Genomic DNA, 24,192 nt, shown 5'->3' on the forward strand with positions numbered 1-24,192 from the left:
CTGTGGATGTTGTGTCTTGCAACACAGCTGAACCAGGGCAGTGGACGAGATGCAGGGATGACCCGTTATCCAGAAGGAGCCAAGATAAGCGGAGGGAGGGGGGGTGAATGGGAGTGGAGTATATCAGGATCCAATGGGTGGGAGTGGATTTTATATCTTTGTTTTTTGGCTACCTCCCTTGTAAGGGGGAAAAACCTTTTGGTATATGTATGCATTTTGGTACATGCATACATACATATACCAAGGGGAAAATCCCTTGGTATATGCATGTATTTTTGTTACTGTCAGGCTATTTTCTCTACTTCTCTTGCAGTCCCTCAATTAAAAAGGAGCTAATACAGAACGGTTATACAATCCCTATCAAGGACCTACACTATATATTGAAGGCCCCCTATTCATTAACATGTGTTTTTTTTTTTTTTACATACATATACCAAAGGCTTTATCCCTGTTACAAGGGAAGTAGCCAAAAAACAAAGGCATAAAAACCACTCCCACCCATTCCAACCCCAACATCTCCACTCCCATCCACCCCTTTTCCTCCATCTTATCTTGGCACCTCCTGGATGACAGGTCATCCCTGCATCTCGCCCACTGCCCTGGGTCAGAAGTAGTGCCACAAGACACAGCACATCCACAGCAAGGCCACTTCATTAAATTGGCAACCCCCCTCTCCATCCCCTCATGCAGAAAAGGAGATGGGGAGAAATCCCTTCAGGCTGCATCAATTTTTTAACATGATCAAAAAAGGAAGAAGGAAAAATATATATACACAGTATATACATCTACTTACTTGGCGCCTATTGTGAGGCATTGGAGCTGATGGGTGAAAGTCACTTAACTTGACCTTGGTACCATGTATATTTGGCAACATCCTGAACTGATCCTGAACTTGCAAGTCTGCCATTGCTTGGGTCACTGATGCAACACTGCTTCTGGCGGGCATGATTTCATTTTCAACTGAATACTTAGCCCCTGTTCTCTTGCACATGTCATATGCATATTTATCCGTAAACAATTTTGCTTGTGAATACATGACAGGCCTCATTTCATTTCCTTTTGTCTTCGTTAAAGAATCTGATCTGTGGAGGACAGAAGAGCTGTTTCCTGAACTTCTTGCATACAAATGTGAAGTAGCAAAAACATCGTTCTCAAGTAACTCTTCCTTGGAACTTGATGAAACAGAGTTGGTTGAATCTGCACGTAACAAATTACTGCTAACTGTTTCAGGATCTTCATGTTCAGTACTTGTGGTGTGACTTGGAATTTGTTTGGCATCACATAGAGCAGAACTCCATACACTAGTCTCGTTCCCACTTCCAATATGGTTCTCTCTTGTATTTGAATCTTCGTTAAGAAAACCCGAAAACCATTTTTTGTCTTCAATGCTAACATCATTAATGGCTTCCTGTGACTTTAAGTAATGAACATTAGTAAACCTTTGGTATGTAAGCACATTATTGCATTTCAATCTTTTCTTCTGTGATTTATTATTCTTTTGTGATATACCTTGATTCGAAAATCTTTTCTCTATCTGATGCTGCTCTCTTGATCTACTTACCTGCAGCTTTGAATTGTTACTCAAAATGCTTGCTGTTGACACTTCTTGAATGCTTCTGCCTTTTTTGCATATTGATGAATTTCTTATCTTATTACAATTGAAAAAGGGTCTTGAATTTCTTAAACTTTTATTGCTACTTTGCCTACCATAAGCCCTGGAACATCTGCTGTTCCTTTTATTAACCTGAAGCTCAACTCCTTTGGAAGAATTCTTTCTTCCATCTTGCATTAATGTTCTTAAACTGCACCTTCGTCTCCTGGTGAAGTTTCTTAAGACAGCTGACACTTCAAAATTATCATGAAGCTGATTCTTTTCTGAAACAGAATCCTTTGACTTTTTAGAATATTCACTAACTTTTGTTATCTCTTTTTCACTACCTAAGCTGCCAAATAAGTCAACACTGCCATTTTGCACATCAGATGAACCACTTTCATTTATATCAGCTAGCAAGCAGTTACTGGCTTTTTCATTAATATCGGAATGCAACTGGTCTCTTCTTTCTTCTCTGACAAGACTTGTTCTGCTCTTCGATGTTGATGAATATTGTTCTTTGACAGGTTCATAAAGACTTTGCGAGGTCACTGCACTTTCATATTTTGTACCAGAGGAACTATTCCTGGAGATTTTTTCAAATGGAATACTTGCTTGTTCTGACAATTCTGGCGATGAAACAAAAACATCATCTAAAAGATCTTTGGGAACAGGTGACAGGACCCCTTCGAGTAGGGATCCAAATGGATCTTTTGATGACAAATGTGAACTTAGACAGTGACTGGAAGGCGTACTTGTTAATATATTTCTCCTTAGTTGAAACATTAAGTCAACAGACTGACACTTATTCGTTCTTTTCCTCTGTTTCCCTTTCTTTAATGGTAAAGCACTAAGGGGGGTCTTCATTTCTCCGGTACACATATCTTCTGCTTCATTTTTCTCTAGAGTAGGCAAATTAGTAAATTTGAAAACTTGGTCAGAACAAGAAATTTCCTTCATATAATCTAATTTGTCATTTACCTGTTCTGATTCCTTTCTTGAATCTACTAACACTTCTGATGAGTGTTTCATTAGGTCAGAACAATTTTCATTTTTTGAAATTAACAAAGCCTCAGACTCGTTCCACGGATTAGACCATGCCTTTTTTTCTGTAACTAAATTTAAAAAACATTTCAGAAACATGTTCATCACAATTTAGAAAATATGCATTCATAGCTTTCACTGTACACATGGATTAAAATGTTGTTCACATTTCACTACCTTCATAAAAGAGTAAGCTTTATCTTTACCTGGTTGCATTGGTGGATTCTTTAAGGAGTGTTTAAACATTGACTGACACAGAAGAGAGGAGTCATTCTCAGAGCTGTTGTGAACTACCAAGTTCTTAGAGCCTTGTTCATGACCACTAATTTCTATACTAACACCAGAGGGAACTTTATCCGTGACTTTTTGATTGAACCTGGAAAAAGTAAATTTTCATTTCACAATATATGCTCAATCACACACACATACAGAAGGTACGGAACAACTTGAATGGATTTATTTATGTATTTCATTTGTTATTTACATTATTATAGTTTTTATTTATTATTTTATTATTAATATGATTTTTTTTTTTTTTGCATCCTACCTAGATTTGGATCAAAAGGTCTCCTGTCAGCATGCTCCGCCTTTGTAATCCTTTGAAAGATTTTTTTTTAAAGGAAAGTAAATAGAGAGAGTTGTATAGGATAAGATGTCAGGACGGAGAGCTGAAACCAGCAGTCCTGCAAGGTTTAGTGTTCGCACCAATAAGGTTTCTTATCTACGTCAATTACGTGATGGAAAAAAGTACAAGCTATGTGAACATGTTCACGAATTATACAAAAATCACGAGAAGAGTGAATACAAAAAGGACTGTCAGTTACTGCAAAAAAGATCTACATTATTTTTGCACAGAGCCAAGAATGGAAAATTATTTCCAATACAAAAAATGCATAGTACTGGGAATAGACAATGGCTGCAAAAGACTATGTTTAAATTTAAATCATTCCTTGAGAAATTAATCTATTACAAAAGCAGAACAGGAGAGAAATTTTGCATAGAGCCAAGATGGTAAAATTATTTCCAATACAAAAATTGGATAGTACTGGAAACAGACAATGGCTGCAAAAGACTATATTCAAATTATTCCTTGAGAAATGAATCGATTACAAAAGCAAAACAGGAGAGAGGTTTGGAAGTGTTGTTAAAGGACAACCAGTTCCCTATCAGCAAGACCGTGGAATACAAACAGATTGCTGCAGAATTGGGTTTTCACTACATGGATGAAGAGATTATATAGATGAAGGGATGATGACAAAATTCACAGAAACCCTATTCTGCCCAAGATTAGACCATGCACCGGTGGAGTGGAATGGATGGGAGTGGAATAGGTGGGAGTGGATATGTGCCTCTGACTTGGCTATATCTCTGATAAGAGTGAAGAAGCTTTGGTATACAGAGAGGTATGATCCCCACATAGAAAAAAGGATATAAGCAAGATTAAGATTTCTCCCCATCTTCTCCTTTTCTGCATGAGGGGATGGAGAGGGGGGGGGTTGCCGATTTAATGAAGCAGCCTTGCTCTGGATGTGCTGTGTATTGTGACACTGCTTCTGACCCAGGGCAGTGGACAAGATGCAGGGATGACCCATCATCCAGGAGGTGCCAAGGTAAGAGGGAGGGTAGAGGGTGGAGGGGAGTGGAGTGTATTAGGGATGGAATGGGTGGGGAATAGTTTTTATGCCTTTGCTTTTTGGCTACCTCCCTTTTAAGGGGGAAAAAGCCTTTGGTATATGTATGTGCAAGACAATCTGGTATCCAGCCTGGCAATGGGTCAGCCAACTTTAAATGACTAAAGAGAAAGAATTTATACAAAAAGATGAGGGGAATGGAGGTGGTTGGTGCGCTGATAAAGTAATACTGGGATGGTCTGGACATGTGAAAAGAATGACGATGGGAGGGAGGAAAACAAATGTGAAGTGAACCTGAGGGAAAGATCAAGGGATCGATGAATGGGGTGGGGTGGAGTGGGGGCTTGGGTAAAGTAGGAAGATCTGTTGAGCCATGTGACGGGTATGAGTAGAAATTGGTCATGAGTGGACTGGTATGGCCTAAAGGGATTCCATCTTGTCTTCTCTTTTTATGCGTGAAGGGATGAGGAAGGACTGTCATGTAAATGAAGCAGCAAGGGGTACACCAGCTAAGGCTGTTGAGCCCTGCTGTAGATGCAGTCTTGCTCCATTATTTCTGAATGGGTTAGTGTGTGTGTGTGGGGGGGGGGTTCCTTTCATCCGAAAGTAGCTGAGATAAAAGGTGTGTGACAGGTGTGGGATGTATGCCTTGGCTAGCTACCTTCCTTCTATGGGTAATAACACAGATGTGAAATGGTAACACTACAAAATAAAAATTACTTACTTTCCATCTGAACAAAAGTTGTCAAAGGTGTCATTAGCAGATGAAAACAAACTTCCTTCGGTACTATTTAACAAATTATTCACAACTTTGAGTGGCTTCCTCCCTTTGGCTTTCAGATCAAATAAATCCAATGACTCATCCCACAGTCCTTTCTGGAAAAAATAAATACATACATATAACAAGGCTTTTTCCCCCTTACAAGGGAGGTAGCCAAAAAGGAAAAGGCATAAAATCATTCCCACCCATTCCATCCCTGAATACACTCCACACCCCTCCACCCTCCCTCTTATCTTAGCACCTCCTGGATGACAGGTCATCCCTGCACCTTGTCCACTGCCCTGGGTCAGAAGCAGTGTCGCAAGACACAGCACATTCACAGCAAGGCTGCTCTTTAAATCGGCGACCCCCCCCTCTCCGTACCCCCATTGCATAAAAGGAGAAGACGGGGAGAAATCCCTTCAGGCTGCGTCAAATTTTGCTCACACATCCCCCTGCCTATTCCACCTCATGCATCACAAGATCATCCATATACAACCATTCTCCATTCACCCCTGTCTTCTGTCCTCTCCCGTCCTTCCTCAACAGACATTCCCCTCTTCCCCAAAGCCCCCTTCACCCCATCCATCCACCTCATCCTAGGACGTCCCCTCATCTTCACTCCCTCCACATCTGCCTTCCATACCTCTTTTACTAGTCTTTCTTCACTCATTCTTTCCATGAGTCCAAACCATCCTTATAATCTTTCATCAACCCTATCTCCCAACTCCCTTTCCACCCCCGTTCTCCTCCTCACCTCCTCATTTCTCACTCTATCTAGCCTAGTAACCCCCATCATACTTCTCAGACACCTTATCTCAAACACATTCAAACTCCTCTCTTCCTCTCTTATGTTCCATGTTTCTGCCCCATACAGTGCTGTTGGCACAATCACTCCTTCATACAGTCTCCTCTTAGCATCCATTCCCAAATGTCTATTCCTCATTACACTCTTTAATCCACCAAGGCATTTACTCGCTTCTCTCAATCTACATTCTACCTCCACCTTCACTTCACCTTTTCCTGCCACATTTGCACCTAAGTATCTAAAACTATCCACTTCCTCCAGTCGCTCTCCCTTAATGCTCACTTCCAGTCTACTGCCACTTTCACCCCTTGTACATCTCATCACCTTACTTTTACCCACATTTATCTTTAGCTTTCTTCTATCACATACTCTCCCAAACTCTGCCACCAACTTCCCCAATCCCTCCTCCGATGCTGCCACAAGCGCAGTGTCGTCCGCAAACAACAGCTGGCTCACCTCCCACTTTTCTCCATTTTCTTTAACCATCTCCAATCCCTGACCCACTACCCTTGCATTTACCTCTCGCACTACCCCATCCATGTATAAGTTGAACAGCCAGGGCGACATAACGCATCCTTGACGAAGTCCCACCTTTACCTCGAACCACTCACTCTCTCCATTTCTAATCCTGACACAAGCTCTACTACTCTCACAAAAACTCTCAACAGCTCCTAGAAGCTTTCCTCCTATCCCGTATATCTCCATAACCTCCCACAGTGCCTTTCTGTCTACCCTATCATAAGCCTTTTCCAGATCCATAAAAGCCAAAAAAACATCCCTCCTCTTTCCTATAGCTTTCTCACAAAGATCTGATCTACACAACCTCTACCTGTCCTAAATCCACACTGTTCCTCACCAATTACTCCTTCTGTTCCTCTCCTAATCCTCTCAATCAAGATCCTCCCATAAGCCTTCCCAACTACACTTAACAAGCTAATCCCTCTGAAACTACTACATTCACACTTGTCCCCTTTTCCCTTGTAAAGAGGAACTATACAGGCACTACTCCAGTCCTCCGGCACTCTACCCTCTCTCCAGCAAACATTAAATAACCTCACCAGCCAGTCCACCATCACTGTACCTCCTTTTTTTAGACATTCTGCATGGCATCCATCCAGACCAGGTGCCTTACCTGCTTTCATCATCTTAACAACTGCCTTCACTTCATCCTTCCTTATTTCTCCTCCATTTTCCTCACTCATCACTCTCATTTTCTTAGCATTTCCCACTACAACTATCTTTCCCTCCCTATCCTCCTTCACATTTAGCAACTCCCTAAAATATTCTGCCCATCTTCCCCTTACTGCCTTCTCTTCCATTATCATCTCTCCATCTACACCTTTTACCTTTTCTTTTCTACTTGATTCGCTTCCTCTTCCTCTCTTAATTTCTTTCCAAAACATCTTTTTATTACTTTCAAAATTTTCTGTCATACTCTTACCACATTTCACATCTGTTCTCCTCTTTGCCTCCTTTACCTTTTGCTTTACTTCTCTTTTCTTTTCTTTGTACCTCTCATATGACTCCCTCGTCCTATTTTGTAACCAATCTGTGAAAGCTCACTTCTTCTCTTCTACAACCGTCTTTGTTTCCTCATCCCACCATTCACTACCCTTCCTTCTATTTCCTCCTGTCCTTCTTGTTCCACACACCATCCTTGCACATTTTGTGACTCTCTCCTTGAACCATCCCCATTCCTCCTCCACACCTAGCTCTACTCTATCCTTCACTCCCTCCCACTCCTTCAGCTTCTTTTTACACTCCTTCTTTTCCTTTTCATTCAAAGAGTTCACTCTAAGAACCTCCCTACCTTTTGTCCCTTTCCTCTTTCTCCATCTATCCTCCATTCTCAACTTACCTTCCACCAAAAAATTATCTGATATTCCCCCACTCTCTCCCCTTAGCACATGTACATCCTTAACTCTTCCAATCATAATCCTATTTACCACTACATAATCCATTAACACTCTATCTACCACCCTTCCATCCACCACCCTCTCCCATGTGTACTTATGCTTGACTTTCTTCTGAAACACTGTATTTGCTATCATAAACTCTCTTTCTAGACACATTTCCACCATCAACTCCACTACGATTCTTTTCTGGAACTCCACATTTCCCAACCACTCCATCAATTGGATCCTTTCCTACCCTAGCATTAAGGTCTCCCAGTACTATTACACTGACATTTCTCCCTAAATCCTCTATGCACTCATTTAAATCTATCCAAAAGGCCTCCTTTTCTTCTACACTCTTCTCACTGCCAGGCCCATATGCACTTACAAAGACCCACATCTCCTTTCCCAGTTTCACCTTCATCCACATTATCCTTGAGGAAACCTCCTTCCACTCCACTACACGTTTACCTATCTCTTCACTTACTAGTATAGCCACCCCTTCCCTCCCTCGCCCTCTCTTCACTCCTGATAACCTCCCACTTACACTCCCAAACTTACACTCACCCTTCCCTTTCAACTTAGTTTCACTCAAAGCCAACACATCCATCTTTCTTCTCACAAACATACTACCTATCTCTTCCCTTTTACTCTCATCTGTACCACATCCACACACATTAAAAGACCCAAACCTTATGGTGCTGGTCGGAAAACTCCCAGACCCTCTTATGCCTTTACTTTTTCGTTTAGGAATGTCCCTGTGGGGCTACATGGAGAAGGATGCCTAGTCCTAATCCTCGTCCCTTTCTTCTCGGCTCTGGGAATACTTGGTGGCAGTATTCCTTCCCCCCACCAATTATACTCGTATATTTCTGAGCAGCAAAAAATCCAATTGTATGAAAGAACTAAGGCAATGTATTGATATATTCATTTGGCTTTTTCCTATCTATATACCAAGGGCATTTCCCCCCTTACAAGGGCTACCTCCCTTATATGGGGAAAATGCCCTTGATATATATATATATATCTATATATATATATATATATATATATATATATATGCACAAATTTCACAAGTCACACGTGAACCACAAATATGCAGAGTCCACTAGGAAAAGGAAAAACACACGGAGTCCGAGCACTTTCATGATATATTCACATTATCAAGGAGTGCAGAAAAATGTGAATATATCACGAAAGCACTCGGACTCTGTGTGTTTTTCCTTTTCCTAGTGGACTCTGCATATATATATATATATATATATATAGAAAAAGACAAATATATCAATCCAATGACTTGTAAGTTCTTTCACACACTTGACCTGTGCCCTCCCAAAATGGCAACAGCCACAAGTTAGCCTTTAAATCACTCACTTTCTATTACACCCCCAACTAAACTTCCATTGCATGGTTCTCATTAATTAGTAAAACAAATGTATACATTTTACCAACAGTATATTGAGAGTACTAGCAGGATGTACCAAACCCACTCCAAGAGGACACATAGACACAGAACCTAAACTTTTCCCCATACAATATCATAATAAAGTTATAGGTTCAGTGCTGTGCTAGAACTGAACACCACACAACCATCCCACTTATCGCAAAGTACCACCAGCTGATGTGAAAGAAAAGGTAAAAAAAAAAAATCTTACTACTTAAACATATACAACTTACTATAAGTACCATACAATACATCCACACAAAAAAAAATCACACTCAATCATTAAACAAATTCTCCAAGACTGACTACCAAACTCAATACCCCCCACCCCACCCCCAACAACAGCCCCACAGAAAAATCCCTCTCAAAGGAAATAAGAATTTAACTGGCACACTTCCATTCAGGACACCATCCAGCATCAAAGCAGTATCAACAGAGAATAGGCTTGACCAGACTTAGTCCCCTAGATAAAACCACCACAGAAAAGACACAGAGCACTTAATTCTATGATGCACCACACTAAAAGTTCCTACACACCATTATCCTGTTGCCAGTTACCTGAAAGCCATGGGTCTTCTGCATGAGAGACTGAGGGCAATGCATTGACTGATTTCAAGATCTAATATAAATGTGTTCTTTTGTATGCACGATTCCTCCATAAAAAAACAAATTGTACTAAGTGAAAATAAACCTTACCTCCTTTTTCTTTGATGAAAGGTCTTTATTTTCTTTTGCAAAAAGTTTATCAAAAACTGGAAATTCTTTCCTCACAGTTATTTTCTTTTGGCCCTTTTCCTGACTTGCCCCACGAAGACCATAGGTCTTCATGGAGCCTGGTGGGCCCATCACAGCTGTAAATTTCAAAATAAAATAATTACTTTGTTTAATAATAATGCCTTAGAAGGGTCTAATTCAGTTAGAGGTGAGAAGAGAAATCTAAAAGTAAATGTAAGGTGATGAGATGTACAATGGGAGAGGATGGTGGCAAGTTAGAAATAATCTTTCAAAGAGAGACTGTAATTCACATCTACGACCATTATCTACTGCATGTAACCCCAAATACCTAAAATACTTCACTTCCCCCAGCCTCTCACCCTTTAAACTCATCATTAAGCAATGACAAATGATGTCTTTCCCATGTCTGAAATACAGAGATGCATGCATACAAGATGAAACATTTATCCTTCTAAATTGTGTTCCTCTACACCCTCCCCAAGTCTTTGAGGAAAATGACAAGACTGAAAATATTCATTGTGGTTGCAAAGTGTTAAGTTTCAAGTCTGTTTTGGCCATTCGGGTGTAGCATTGGACAGAGCAACTGTCAGGTAATGGTGGGCAGCTACCGGTGAAATTACCGGTTTTATCAGCAACAAACTTAATGATAGCTTACCGACAAAAATTCTGCTACCGGTAAAGCTTCATTAACCAACAACTCAATAAGCTATACCATAACAGTAAGCACGTCTCGGCTTGGTGGTACTGAGTGACGGTGGTGACAGGCCCAGTGCCCCGCTAATTTTACCGGTTAAACTTTTATCATTAAGCAAGTATGTACTGCTAAGGTCTCGGTAAGTTTTGATAATTAAAACCGTTTTTTTCGGCACTCTTTTTAATTTCTCATTAGAATTAATGTTATTTCTGTGATCAGCATACGAAACTGTATTAATTGTGAAAGTTTCATAAAAAATTCCGCGTGTCGCCAAACGAAGACCCATATGGGTCTTCGTTTGGCGACACGCGGAATTTTTAGATAGCATACTATAGTAGCACCAATTAAAGTATGACCTTTTCCCTTTACAATGACATAACAATAAAAACAATATGTAAAATAGAACCAGAGATATAGCTTATTAAAGGACAAAAACATTGATTTTTCGAACTCGACTCGAACTTGTGACGTCACTACTACCTCACGAGTCTTTTACCGGTAAACTGTTGGTAATTTCGGTAACTGTATTGTTGTTCACCAATAATTTCGATATTGAAATTAGCAGTATTTGCCCAGCACTACTGTCAGGTCATGGATCTATCATTCGTGGGCCAGGCTGCTCCTTAGGACCAGGGGCATTGTGTGGCACTAACACATGGAGGGCTCTTGGGGTGTAACTCCTGATGTGGTGTCGCTGGTTATTAGGTGTTAATGGAGCTGTCACCATTGGGATTGTTAATCTGATTGGAGTAGGCGAAGTGTATAGGTTGTTGTTGTTGTTGTCGTTCCCTAGACTGTCTGTCCGAGCAGTCCCGTCTCCCCAAGGAAGGCCACAGCCGAAACTGGGTTTTCCCACAAATCCTTTATAGAGTGTATGTTGTGTTGTTTGCGTGCATGATTGTGTATAATGCAGTCTTCCATTATGTGTTGTATGGTATGGGGTGAAGTGTTACATCCTGGGCAGCTGTTCACAACACGGTCGTCCAGCCTCTTCTGGTAGCTTAGAAGTGCTGGGTGGTGACCGCATCGCAGTCTGGCCAAGTGGACTCTGTCCTTACGTGGGAGAGAGGATTCAGAAGGGTGGATATCAGGGGGTCTGGCATGCAGCAGTGTGTTGTCTTTCAGTGTGTTAATGGAGCGGTGAGTCATATGATTATGAATATGTTTCCGGAGGCTGGTATTTGGTGGTTGTGGAGGTGTGGTGATGGTGTGGTGATGTCGACCTCTGATAATGAGCAAGGCTGGTTAGTCAGGTTGTTGGGGTGCTCAGGTATAAGTGGGGTAAGTTGCTGGGATGGTTCCATCACACTGGTTTGGAAGAGTTACTGGTATCAAGGTCGTAGCAGGACCAGGGGCCATGAGTAGTGCTGAGCAGGGTATGACTGGGAGCTATTTCCAGAGGAATTTCCTGTTGCGTAATGTGACTCATCCTGAGCCGTCCACTCACACCATGTACTAGTCAAACTGGTGCACTTCCACCACAGTGCCGGTTTTGTCCCATTTTGTAGGGTTAGCCTCAATCTAGTTCTGGATGTAGACACCAACAGAGACTGGTGGGAGTGGGTAAGTATGTTCTGATAGGCACTCAGTAGTTTCAGAGCTTCTTCACAAGAGTAAAGTGTTTCATGTGTGGTGGATATTCACCAGGGTGGATGGGGATGAAGTCATGTATTGGGTGGCCAAAAATACACATGGATGGAGATAGGTGCATGTCCTGTTCTAGGGTGTTTCTATATTGTAACATGGCACACTGGATTCTGTCTATGTCCAGGAAGCCATTGGCAATAGTATTATCAGTGGCGAGTCTCTACTATTTTTATGGCAACTTCGGCACATTAGTTGCTACACCTATGCGATATAGCAATAGAAAATTAAATATTTTGTAAATTATAATACAGCAACGTAATATACATTCTTATTGGTGGAACTTAATAACAGAAAATGATGATAAAAGCAATAATCAAATGAAGAGTCGCGGCAACTCCTTGAGACGCCATCTTTGTTTTCAAAGAATCTAAGGTCGAAGATGACAATGACAACCCTGATGACCTCTAGAATTATAGGTACTGAATTACTAAATGCAGGGTTAGGTTAGAATAGACAAATTTATTGTACTTTAATTTCTCCAATCTCTGCACCTACCAAACCAAAGATAGCGTCTCAAGCAGTCAGTGGCTAAATTCGTTTGAGTATTGCTTATAGCAACTTTTTCTGTAATTGATTTCCATCAAGAAAAACATATATACATTATGATGTATTATAATTTACAAAATTAATATTTAATTTTCTATTGCTATAAAGCATAGGTGCAATTCTAAAAATTTACCACTTTTTCTATAATCAATTTCTGCCATGAAAAATATATAAAATATTGATGTATTATAGTTCACAAAATTAACATTTATTTTTCTAATGGTATATATTGTGTAGGTATCCACCTCTAAAAATTCACCATGTTTATTTCCTGTACAGTATGAGCTCAAACTTCTCCTTATTGAGGGTCATGTTGTTTGTCTCTGGCCACTTCAGGGCCTGTATACACAAAACTTGTTAGCACTAACAAATAGCTGTTAAGGGTAACAAATTCCTGTTAAGGCTAACATTTTGCTGTTAAGCACTAACAGTGGATACAGAAAACTTGTTAGGGCCTTAAAAGTACTGTTAAGGTAAAAGTGCTGTGGAGGACTATTAAGCTCTTAGCAAATTCCTGTTAGAAGAGAAGATGGCGGAGCAACAACAACAAATACAAAGACTACAGCGAGTATATCGACAGCGACGGGACATATTTAAAGAGTACAATGACGACGAACTCATCAAACGCTTCAGGATGAACCGTGCTGGTATAATAACAGTGGCTGATTTAGTGAGGGACCAACTTCAATCCCGAACGAGGAAGATGAACTGTTTGACGATGCAGCTGAAGGGGACGTAGGTGTAGATGAAGAAGAGCCAGGTGAAGCAGAGATACCTCCTAATTCTGGTAGACCGGCTGGCCGTAACGGACATCCATTTCGAGATTACATTGCCAATCTTCATTTCAGGTATGTCGCGTATGTGCTACTTATCCTTATCAATTTTTCTGAATGTACTGTACTGTATACTGTACAATACAGTATACTGTATACATTACAATATATGTTCACTAAATTAATAAATGTTTAAGTACAGTACAGTACTGTACTTAATTACCCTTGCTCAGAGATGCAGTACTGTGCATAAATATTTGTGATTGGTTCCAGTCTTATTTGCTAAACTGTACTAAATTTATGTACATTATTTTATATTGCAGTAGACCAGTGGCTGAGTGAGGTATTATGAAGGTGTGATTGCTGTTGCAGTGCTCTCTACTACCAAGTTTTCATTCCACTTACAGTCAATAGTGAAAGATAAAATGAATTGAAACAAATACAGTTTATAAAATAATAATAATTGTTTTTGTTTTTCCTTTACATACATACTACAGTGTATAATCTTGTGGATCTCATGAAGATTGTCCACCCCAAGCGCGTTAAAGTGGACAATCTTCATGAGAGCGAGGCTGGGGTGGACAATCTTCGGTGCGATGCACCTTCGTCCAAAAATATTTGTTGTTGGTTAATAAGTACTCCTAAAAAAAACATACATACATACGATATTTATGTGCAATCATGATACTCTATTAATAAATTTTGAACAACTGCATTAATAACACTGTTATATGTATGCAATTTTTAATAATACATCCATTTACATGTTCATAAGCTGTTAACTTCAGCATTGTTTAGCGGGACTTGACAAACAACTATCTACTAGCTAACATTTGCTTGTTAAGCATTGGTGCATTACTTTCTTTAGTGATTTTCTGTTAGCTAGCAGAGATTGTTAAGGCTAACAAAAAAGTTTTGCGTATACGGCTCCAGGATCCTATCAGTTTTGTTGCAGTAGCTGCACATTTTGTGAAATTATTTTCTAGATCTGTCAAGAGTCAATACTCAATAGGTTATAGGAAATTCATCCTTAAATAATTGACAGTCATGCCAGAATAAATCTCCTGGCGCCTTCCCTAATATTGAAGGAGCTAACGATATGGTTCTAGTTAATGATAAACATTTTTATTCGGTTCGAAGTCATCTACCCTTTTGCGTGTTGTTACTACTACTGATAACCTAAGCTAGTGTAGCCTCGGAAGTTTCCTACAAAAAAATCGGGACATATGGCTTTCCCTCGGATAACATTCAATTATCATATAACTAATTATCGATTATTATGTCACTACAAACTAATCCTAATGCGACTTTCAAAACAATACATAACTAGGACTTCGGTACAACTTTATACAAAAAATATTTGTACCAATGAATGACTTCGCTTACCTGTTGAATTTCAGTCTTGTTCTTTAATATAAGAAAATTTATGTTTATTTTTCTCCCCCAGACAATACATATTCAACCTCATTAGGTTCACATTTTTGCCACTTAATCTTGTATTTTGTAATTCACTCCACAAACTAGTTAAAACCATTTAAAGTCCACGATACGTCAGGGCCCACACAATCTCCTGTTGTCAACTGCGTAAACGCCCCGAATTCGGACCACATGACTTGAATAATACAACTACATACAGGATAATATATATCTGTCGTCTTGCATAACAAAAATATTTATTCAGTAACTTAGAGATAATATATATATATCTTTTTAGAATATTTATATTTTTAATTTACATAGATCAGGAGTTTATTTAGAGGTGTACTCACCCTAGTCTTACACTATTCGAACGAATCACTATCAAAACATCTGATTGGTTCCTTTTGAAACATGCTTGACGCTTATTGGTTATCATGTAACTCACAAATCTACGCGGATGATATGAATTCAAGCATGTCGCATGTTGGTCTGTATATGACAATAGGCAATAATACTTATTGCATTTGCTAAATTTCCCGAAAATACCACAGGGCCCGTATACACAAGTTGTTAGCACCAACAAATAGCTGTTAAGGGTAACAAATTCCTGTTAAGGCTAGCATTTAGCTGTTAAGCACTAACAGTGGATACAGAAAACTTGTTAGGGCCTTAAAAGTACTGTTAAGGTAAAAGTGCTGTGGGGGACAATAAAGCTCTTAGCAAATTCCTGTTAGTAGAGAAGATGGCGGAGGAACAACAACAACTACAGGGACGACAGCGAGTATATCGACAGCGACGGGACATATTTAACGAGTACAATGACGACGAACTTATCAAACGCTTCATGATGAACCGTGCTTGTATAATATCAGTGGCTGATTTAGTGAGGGACAAACTTCAATCAAGAACAGAACGGAATCGACCACTGAGTCCTGAGACGAAGGTGGCAATTACCCTAAGATATTTGGCCACAGGTAAAATGCAGCAGTGCAGCAGTGACGACTTTGGGACCTCGCAAGCAACAATCAGCCGTGTCATTACTCAGACAATTGATGCACTGTCAGAACCAGATATTGTAACTCAATTTGTAAAATTCCCATTGACTCGCCAAGAAGTGCAAGTGAAACAAGCAGAGTTCATGGAAGACTATAGGTTTCCCGGTGTTGTGGGTATCATAGATGGGACACACATTAGAATTGTGGCTCCCAGTCTCGATGAACATTTATATGTAAATAGAAAACGATACCACAGCATCAACGTGCAAGTCGTATTCGATGCCAAGTACAGGATACTTGATGTTTTGGCAAGGTGGCCTGGCTCAGTACATAATGCCAGGATATTGGACGAGTCTGGCTTGAAGGCACTTTTTGAACAAAATTATGTCCCAGCTGGATGCTACCTTCTAGGAGACAGTGGCTATCCTTGCAAGGAGTGGTTGCTGACGCCTTATCTACACCCCCTAGCTGGCGTTCAGACAAACTATAACACGTAAGTTAAAATCATATGTCACTATATAGTACAGTTTATTAAGGGGGTAGTGACCTCTCCAGTCTAGGTAGTACTTAATGTGATAACAACCAAAATACCAATACAGACTTCCTCTTCAACAATGCAGCTTATAGTTGCTACTGTATATGCTGCAATACCCCACCTTATGATGGTTAACAATTATTGCAGAGCACTCAAGGAAACGCGTTGTGTTGTAAAGAGGGGGATTGGGCAGCTCAAGCGACGGTTCCGTGTACTTCATGGTGAAGTACGATTGTCCCCAGAGAAGACATGCAAAATCGTCTATGTCTGTGCTCTGCTCCACAACATGTGCAAGCAGTTTAACATTCCACTGCCTATCAACGAGGAAGATGAACTGTTCGACGATGCAGCTGAAGGGAACGTAGGTGCAGATGAAGAGCCAGGTGAAGCTGAGCTACCTCCTAATCCTGGTAGACCAGCTGGCCGTAACGGGCATCCACTTCGAGATTACATTGCCAATCTTCATTTCAGGTATGTGCTACGTATCCTTATCAATTTTTCTGAATGTACTGTACTGTACAATACAGTATATTGTATACATTACAATATATGTTCACTAAATTAATAAATGTTTAAGTACAGTACTGTACTTAATTATCCTTGCTCAGAGATGCAGTACTGTGCATAAATATTTGTGATTGGTGCCAGTCTTATTTGCTAAACTGTACTAAATTTTTGTACATTATTTTATATTGCAGTAGACCAGTGGCTGAGTGAAGTATCATGAAGGTGTGATTGCTGTTGCAGTGCTCTCTCTCTATTACCAAGTTTTCATTCCACTTATAATCAAAAGTGAAAGATAAAATGAATTGAAACAAATACAGTTTTTAAAATAATATAATTTGTATTTTTTTTCCTTTACATACATGCTACAGTATATAATCTTGTGGATCTCATAAAAAATGTCCACCCCAAGCGCGTTAGGGTGGACAATCTTCATAAGAGTGAGACTGGGGTGGACAAGCTTCAGCTGACCCGACCATTCCCTAATCCAGTGGTTCTCAAACTATCTGAATCTTTAGGAAAGACCACCTCGCTTGCGCGGGATCGGTTTTTGTGGGAGGGGAAGAATGTCTGTAAGAAAATGAAAAGATAGTAGCGATATCAATTTTTGATGGTTCGCAGGGACACGGAAAATTCTCACGTTTTCAGTATTTCAAATACTTGACTAATTAAATTAGTTTTCTGAAGGAAATGCAGTGTCATGCATGGATTCGGTCGCGAAGAATTGAAATATTCTAAATAGAGTCGCTCACGGAAAAGTTTGAGAACCACTGCCCTAACCTAACATAACATAACCTAAACTTTGGTGTTGGATACCGCGATCAGTGGGGCTTACGAACGCGGTTGGAGTAGACAGTCTTCATAAGATCAAGGTCTAAATATACAGGTCAGACCGTTTACATTCTTCTGCGCAGCTTCTGACGTCATTTGGCTGAGTCCATTTTCTCTTTGTGATACACTGAAGAAAACTGTGAAACGCCAAGGAAGACAGGAACTATAATATTTTATATATTATATATATATACATTATATATCATATATATTATATATTCATATATATAGACAGGAACTATAATATTTTATATATATTTATATATATATTTTATATAATATTTGTCAGAATATAACTAATTGCGTGGAGCAGTGCGAGCGAAGGCAACGTCATTTTTGAACGACGGACCAGCTTCAACTGACAGCTATAGGACCCGCTAACCCCACTTTGAGCAGCCAGGTGACGTTCACGGGCCCGCTGCGCCAACTCCCTCGAAATTCGGTTGGAAGTGGTTAGACCTTATATTCTTAGATCTTGCATGAGATGATGAGAGCGCGGCGGGGGTGGACAAAATTCAGTTGGGTACTCTGGGGTGGACAATCTTCATGAGATCCAATCTTGTTAATAAATAAATAATTAATTTATATTTCATGTACAGTACAGACAAGCTACAGTACTCCAATATACTGTATAATCTTAATAAATAAAATAATATATTTTTATTTCCTCGGCATAAATTTCTACTGTACCAATAATGAAGCCTATACAATTCACTTATTAATTTTTCATGTTTTTTGCTGTCAAAGACTGGTAATATTCAATTTCAGCCATTATTAACTTCTGTTTAAGTTCAACATTTCCCTTCAATGCTAACAATTTTACTTTTCTTTTTTAAATTTTTAACTTTCCTTTTCAAGTTTTAATTTGCGTTTTTCAGCTTTGTATTGTTCATACTCAGCACTGACACTTGAACACTTTCTTAGTTTTGGTGATGATGTACTTGTGTACTTGGTTGGGCCTTAGAGGTTTCAGATTCAATTATGGTGCATTCTATAAAGGACCCATCCTCCAAGAGTTAAAAGTGCTGGGCCTTGTGCGAAGATTGTTGTAGTCGGGGCTGGACTTGGACACTGCCAATGGTGCTGAGGGAGTTCACTATCATCCTCTACCTCTTCCTGGGATGGTTCTTCTCCCAACTCTTCGGTGTCTTCCTGCCGTTCCTGGGTCTGCAGCTTCCATCGCATAAATTCACCACAAAAAACATGCAACTAATCTAATCTCACAAGAAGTGTGCATATCAACTACAGTACAGTAGGTAAAAAGGCCTTGCTGAAGGATGAACTATCTGATAAAATTATATAAATGCAAATGTTAGGCCAAAATTGTGGTACACTATACAATAGAAAGTCCAAAACAGTACACAGGACAAAAAAAAAAAAAAATGCAAGAAATCTTATCTGAACGTATGAAAGCCGGGGTCATTCTGAACGACACATATCAAAGTTGCATTCTTCTCTACTAATAATTCTTCAACTTTCATGTTTACTATGTCAAGTGGAGGAGATTTGGGGCCACCAGCACCTTCAAGAATATTAAATCAAATTTTAGCACAGTACTGTAAAGCTGCAAATATACAATATCACCACACATTACAGTACAATATAATTTGTATGTATGACTAAGTTTGCACTGAATTTGACTGCTACAGTACTTGCAACACAACATCTTTGTTAAATATTATGCATGTGATTAATACTGTGAGATGGAACACTCAAATGCTAAGTTTCTACCGTAATGAAAGTAATTGTGACAAGATGATTGAGGTGAATAAGCAATAGGAATAACGTGAAAGCTATTTCACTTATGTCAACTTCTTAAAACGGAAGAACATACAGTAGTAAGTTAATCTTACCTGATTGGTTATATTCAGCCTCTATTGCCGAAATTTTCTTCCTCGATTTTGAGAGGACAGAAAACCATTTGGTTTCGACTTTTTCTATACAATTCATCATGTATTTTTTGCCAGCATCTAAGGTTATGTAATGAGTTTATCTTTCTTTATCAAAAGGACTACTTCAATCAAATTTGGCATAATGGTGAAAGGGAAATTGAACTATACGCGCGCACGCACACACAAACACACACACACACACACACAAACACACTCACACGTACACACACACACACACACACACACACACTAAGTATCACATATTTTTTCGATTTGTCTGGCTTTATACTTGGATTAGTCGAATAAGAAAGCCATTGTTCTGTTGTTGTACGGTGTACCCAAACCAGATCCACCAAGATATATCTGACCTATGCATGTTGTTTAGTATTTAATATATTTTTTTCCGTGTATGAATATAGTTTTCTAAAAAGAAAACAATGTGACAAAAATAATGGATGAACTTGTATAGCTTTCCTACGTATTTTGGGTCAGGTCCACTATGCCATTCCCTTACCATTTGTTTTCCATTGAAGTACTTTCATCTTATATGTGTGTTACTGAGTGGACGCAGCGATATGGTATGCGTGCAAGAGACCAGACAAAAGGTAGAAGGACGAGATAGAGAAGTTTGTAGGAGGGACGTGGCGGATGTTGGCGCGGTCGCGTGATGGAGGCTTCTGTTTAACAGTGAACGCAGGATGGCTGATATACATACATACATACATACATATACAGTATATATATATATATATATATATATATATATATATATATAGTCTCATGTAGATAAATAATGTACAAGGGTATGTAGGTTTTGGAACGCTTATATTTAACTGATCAACAAATACGAGCTGGAGTTATAAACGAATAGCTCACCAGTCCTTCACCCTTGTTTTGAAGAAAATACTCAAAAATACTCAAATTTTCTTGAAGAGCATTTCCAAGATACAAACTCGGGAACCCTTCTCCGTAGGAACTGAAGAATTCATCAAAGGGTTTTAATAATACTCAGGAGTAAATTTTACGTAAAAGAAAAATCATTAAGACAATGATTGTGTGGTGAAAGAAGCCAGGATGATAGAACCAAGGACCCAACTACAAATAAACGATGACAAACACACACACACACACACACACACACACACACATATATATATATATATATATATATATATATATATGGGCAATATATACCTATATGCAGTTCTTTTAAATGAGTTTGGGAGATAAAAGTATATTATGGTCACATGTGCGAGCGCGTGTGTAAAAGGAGTCGAGGTGTGTGACGGGGTCTGGTCGCGCCTTCTTGTTCGGGTCGCCATCTCGGCCCAACAATTTTCCAGTTTCCCGTCGATGCTTTTGGCCACGGCTGTCTCCAGAAATTGTGACCAGAGAACGTCAAGATGATCTGCAAGTGTCACCACCACATCAGGATCGCCCTCTTCGCCGCTCTTGGAGTCAGCTTCGTCTTATTCATCGCGGGACAAGGAAACTTTTGGATTGAGACCTGCCCCGGACTCGTCATTCTGTTGGCCCAGCTCCTGGTCCTCTCCAGCGGATTCCTCGCCTTCGTCATCGCTCGCAACCCCGGCCGAGGTCCCTGGAGCTATGACGCCGAAAGAGCCGAGGAGGAGCTCAAACCCATTGACGGGTTCTGCCCTGTCTGCCGCTACCAGCAGGGTCCCCGTGACCGGCACTGCAAGAAGTGCCGTGTCTGCATCCAGGAGATCGACCACCACTGTAATTTACTGGGTATTTGCGTCGGGGGTCGCAATTACCCACAGTTCTTCGGCATGCTCTGGTCCGCCACGATCTTCCACGGCGCCAGCTGCATCGCCATGGTGGTCAACCTCGCCATGACGGGGGGCGAGGGAGGAGTGTGGTGCCAGGCGGCTGTAATCGTCGTGTCGTCCGTCCCAGGAACCCTCCTGGGCCTGCTGACCTGGTGCCACTCAGTCCATTTCTTCAGAAACCAGCGCGAGCCCTGTGCGAGTCGATTCCACAGGAAGGTCCTCTCGGAGCCCATCCCCGACTTCCACAGTCTCCTCATCTTGCGGAGGAAGCGGGAAGAGAAGGACGTAATGGAAATGGACGGAGGCGGCGACCTCGAGCAAGTTGTGGTCGTCACCGTGGAATGAACCCCCACCAGGTCCTCCAACCCGTTTGATAATTATCAGTAAAGGAATATGTACGTACTGAGAAAAAAAAATCCCGATAGTTGAACAGAAACCTTTGGTAAGAAGAGGGACACTCGAAATCAAGAGAAAAGAATTTTCGTGGAATAAAGCCCTTACTGGACCTCCAGTTATGTTTGATAATCAGTAAAAGATGATGTACGTACTGAGAAAAAAAATCTCCTGAGAGCTGAATAGAAAGTTTTGATAAGAAGAGGAACACTCTCAAAGCCACGAAAGCTCGACACGTCACTTCTAAGAGAAAATAATTTTCGGGGAATGAAGCCCTTCCTGGACCTTTAGTTACATTTTATAATCAGTAAAAGATAATGTACATCCTGAGAAAAAACAAAACAAAAGAAAGATCTGAGAGCTGAACAGAAAGCTTTGGTAAGAAGAGGAACACTCTCCAAGTCAAGAAAGTCTGTCATGTCTGCTGAGAGAAAAGAATTTTCAGGCTCTTAGAAGAAACAGCGAAGGGATTTCGCTTAATGGCCAATCAGAATCAGGTTCTCCAGTCCCAGCGTATATTCAACATAAAGTGCTCCAAACGGCAAAAGGAACCTGAAAAACAAGAGTATTTGGTGTCCTCGACACCCACACACGTGTATTTACCTAGTTGTATTTTACGGGAAGGGGAGCTATGCTCGTGGGGTCCCGTCTTCATTTCTCATTTTATCTAAACAATTTTTAAATTCATGTATTGTTTTTGCACACACCACTTTCTCATCTAACTTGTTCCAACTGTCTATTACTCTGTGAGGAAAGCTGTTCTTTTTCAAATCTCTTCTATAGCTGTCTTTTTTTATTTTCTTTCCGTGTCCTCTTGTATTTCTGTCATCCCATTTTATCAGATTCTCTCTATCAGTAATTTCTATGCCTTTCATGATTCTGTAAATAGCTATCAAATCTCCTCTCTCTCTTCTTTGCTCTAGTGTCTGTAGTTCAAGTTTTTCTAGTCTCTCTTCATATGATAGTTTTGAGAGTGTTGGTGCCAGTTTTGTAATTGCTCTTTGTATTCTTTCAAGTTTTTTTTATACATTTTTTTGTACTTGGTGACCATATCGTTGCTGCATATTCCAATCTTGGTCTTATCAGGGTGATTAGGATTTTCCTCACCATTTCTTCATCCAGGTATGTAAATGCCACTTTGATTGTTCTTATTAAATTATAAGTTTCTCCAAAAATCTTATTTATATGTTTCTCAGGTGACATATTATTCATAACAATGACTCCCAGGTCCTTCTCATTTTCTACTTTTTTTATTCCTTCTTCTCCCAAATTATATGATCCTGTTATTCTGTTTTTGCTTTTTCCAAATTCCATTATACTACACTTTTTTGTATTGAACTCCATCTCCCACTTCCTACTCCATTCCTGTACTTTATTTAGATCTCTCTGTAGTGATTCACAATCTTCTTCAGTTTTCACTCTTTTCAGTAGTTTTGCATCGTCTGCAAAGAAGCTCATATAGCTTTCAATTCCTACATCCATATCATTAATATATATAGCAAACATTATTGGGGCCAGAACTGTTCCCTGCGGGACACCGCTTATTACTTCATTCCATTTTGAGTGCTGGTTTCTTATCACTACTCTCATTTTTCTTTCTTGCAAAAAGTCTTCCATCCAATTTAGTAATTTACCTTGTATTCCTCCTTCAGATTCTAGTTTCTTAAGCAACTTCTTATGTGGTACTTTGTCAAAAGCTTTTTTTAGGTCTAGAAATGCACAATCAGCCCATCCATCTCTTTCTTGTATTATATCTATTAGCCTTGAATAGAAACATATTAAATTGGTGACGCATGATCGTCCTTGTCTGAATCCAAATTGCCTTGGATTTAGTACGTTGTTTTTTTTCCAAGTATTTTACCCATCTACTTTTGATAATTCTTTCACAAATTTTTGCTATTGTACTTGTTAGAGAGACTGGTCTATAGTTGGTAGGTTCTTTTTTATTTCCTCCTTTATATATAGGTACTATATTTGCTTTTTTCCAATCTTCTGGAACTTTTCCTTCTTTCAAGGAACTGCTTATTATGCTATGTATTTTGTCTGCCAGTTCATTCCTGCATTCTTTCAGAATCCAGTTTGCTATTTCATCTGGTCCATGCGATTTTCTGACATCAAGATTACTCAAGTGTATCAATATTTCATTCTTTGATACTTCTATTTCTTCTATAGGGGGGACTTTCTCTTTCCATTCAATCTCTTCAGGTTGTATGTTCTCCCTTGTAAACACTGATTTAAAATGTTTGTTCATAATTTCCGCCA

At 39.7% G+C, this 24,192-nt stretch overlaps 1 protein-coding gene and 1 pseudogene across 2 annotated transcripts in view; both read right to left on the bottom strand.

Annotated features, from left to right (window-relative positions):
- Positions 1 to 15,156, bottom strand: part of Haspin (haspin) — a 29,129-nt gene extending 13,973 nt beyond the window's left edge. Inside the window, exons 1-5 of one of the 2 annotated variants that reach the window (XM_076199847.1) lie at positions 14,955 to 15,156; positions 9,870 to 10,024; positions 4,991 to 5,142; positions 2,842 to 3,011; positions 794 to 2,706 (exon numbers count right to left, since the gene is read on the bottom strand). In XM_076199847.1, the coding sequence (XP_076055962.1) occupies positions 794 to 2,706; positions 2,842 to 3,011; positions 4,991 to 5,142; positions 9,870 to 10,019 (2,385 nt within the window). In that variant the 5' untranslated portion in view covers positions 10,020 to 10,024; positions 14,955 to 15,156. The remainder of the gene's footprint in view (positions 1 to 793; positions 2,707 to 2,841; positions 3,012 to 4,990; positions 5,143 to 9,869; positions 10,025 to 14,954) is intronic. The other variant, XM_076199848.1, reaches the window with a different exon arrangement.
- Positions 15,157 to 17,392: 2,236 nt separating this feature from the next.
- On the bottom strand, positions 17,393 to 19,676 carry LOC143034014 (uncharacterized; annotated as a pseudogene).
- Between the last annotated feature and the right edge of the window lie 4,516 nt (positions 19,677 to 24,192).

Source organism: Oratosquilla oratoria, chromosome 16 (assembly GCF_046742065.1).
Source record: "Oratosquilla oratoria isolate Oo_2021 chromosome 16, ASM4674206v1, whole genome shotgun sequence".
In the NCBI taxonomy this organism is placed as follows: Eukaryota; Metazoa; Arthropoda; class Malacostraca; order Stomatopoda; family Squillidae; genus Oratosquilla; species Oratosquilla oratoria.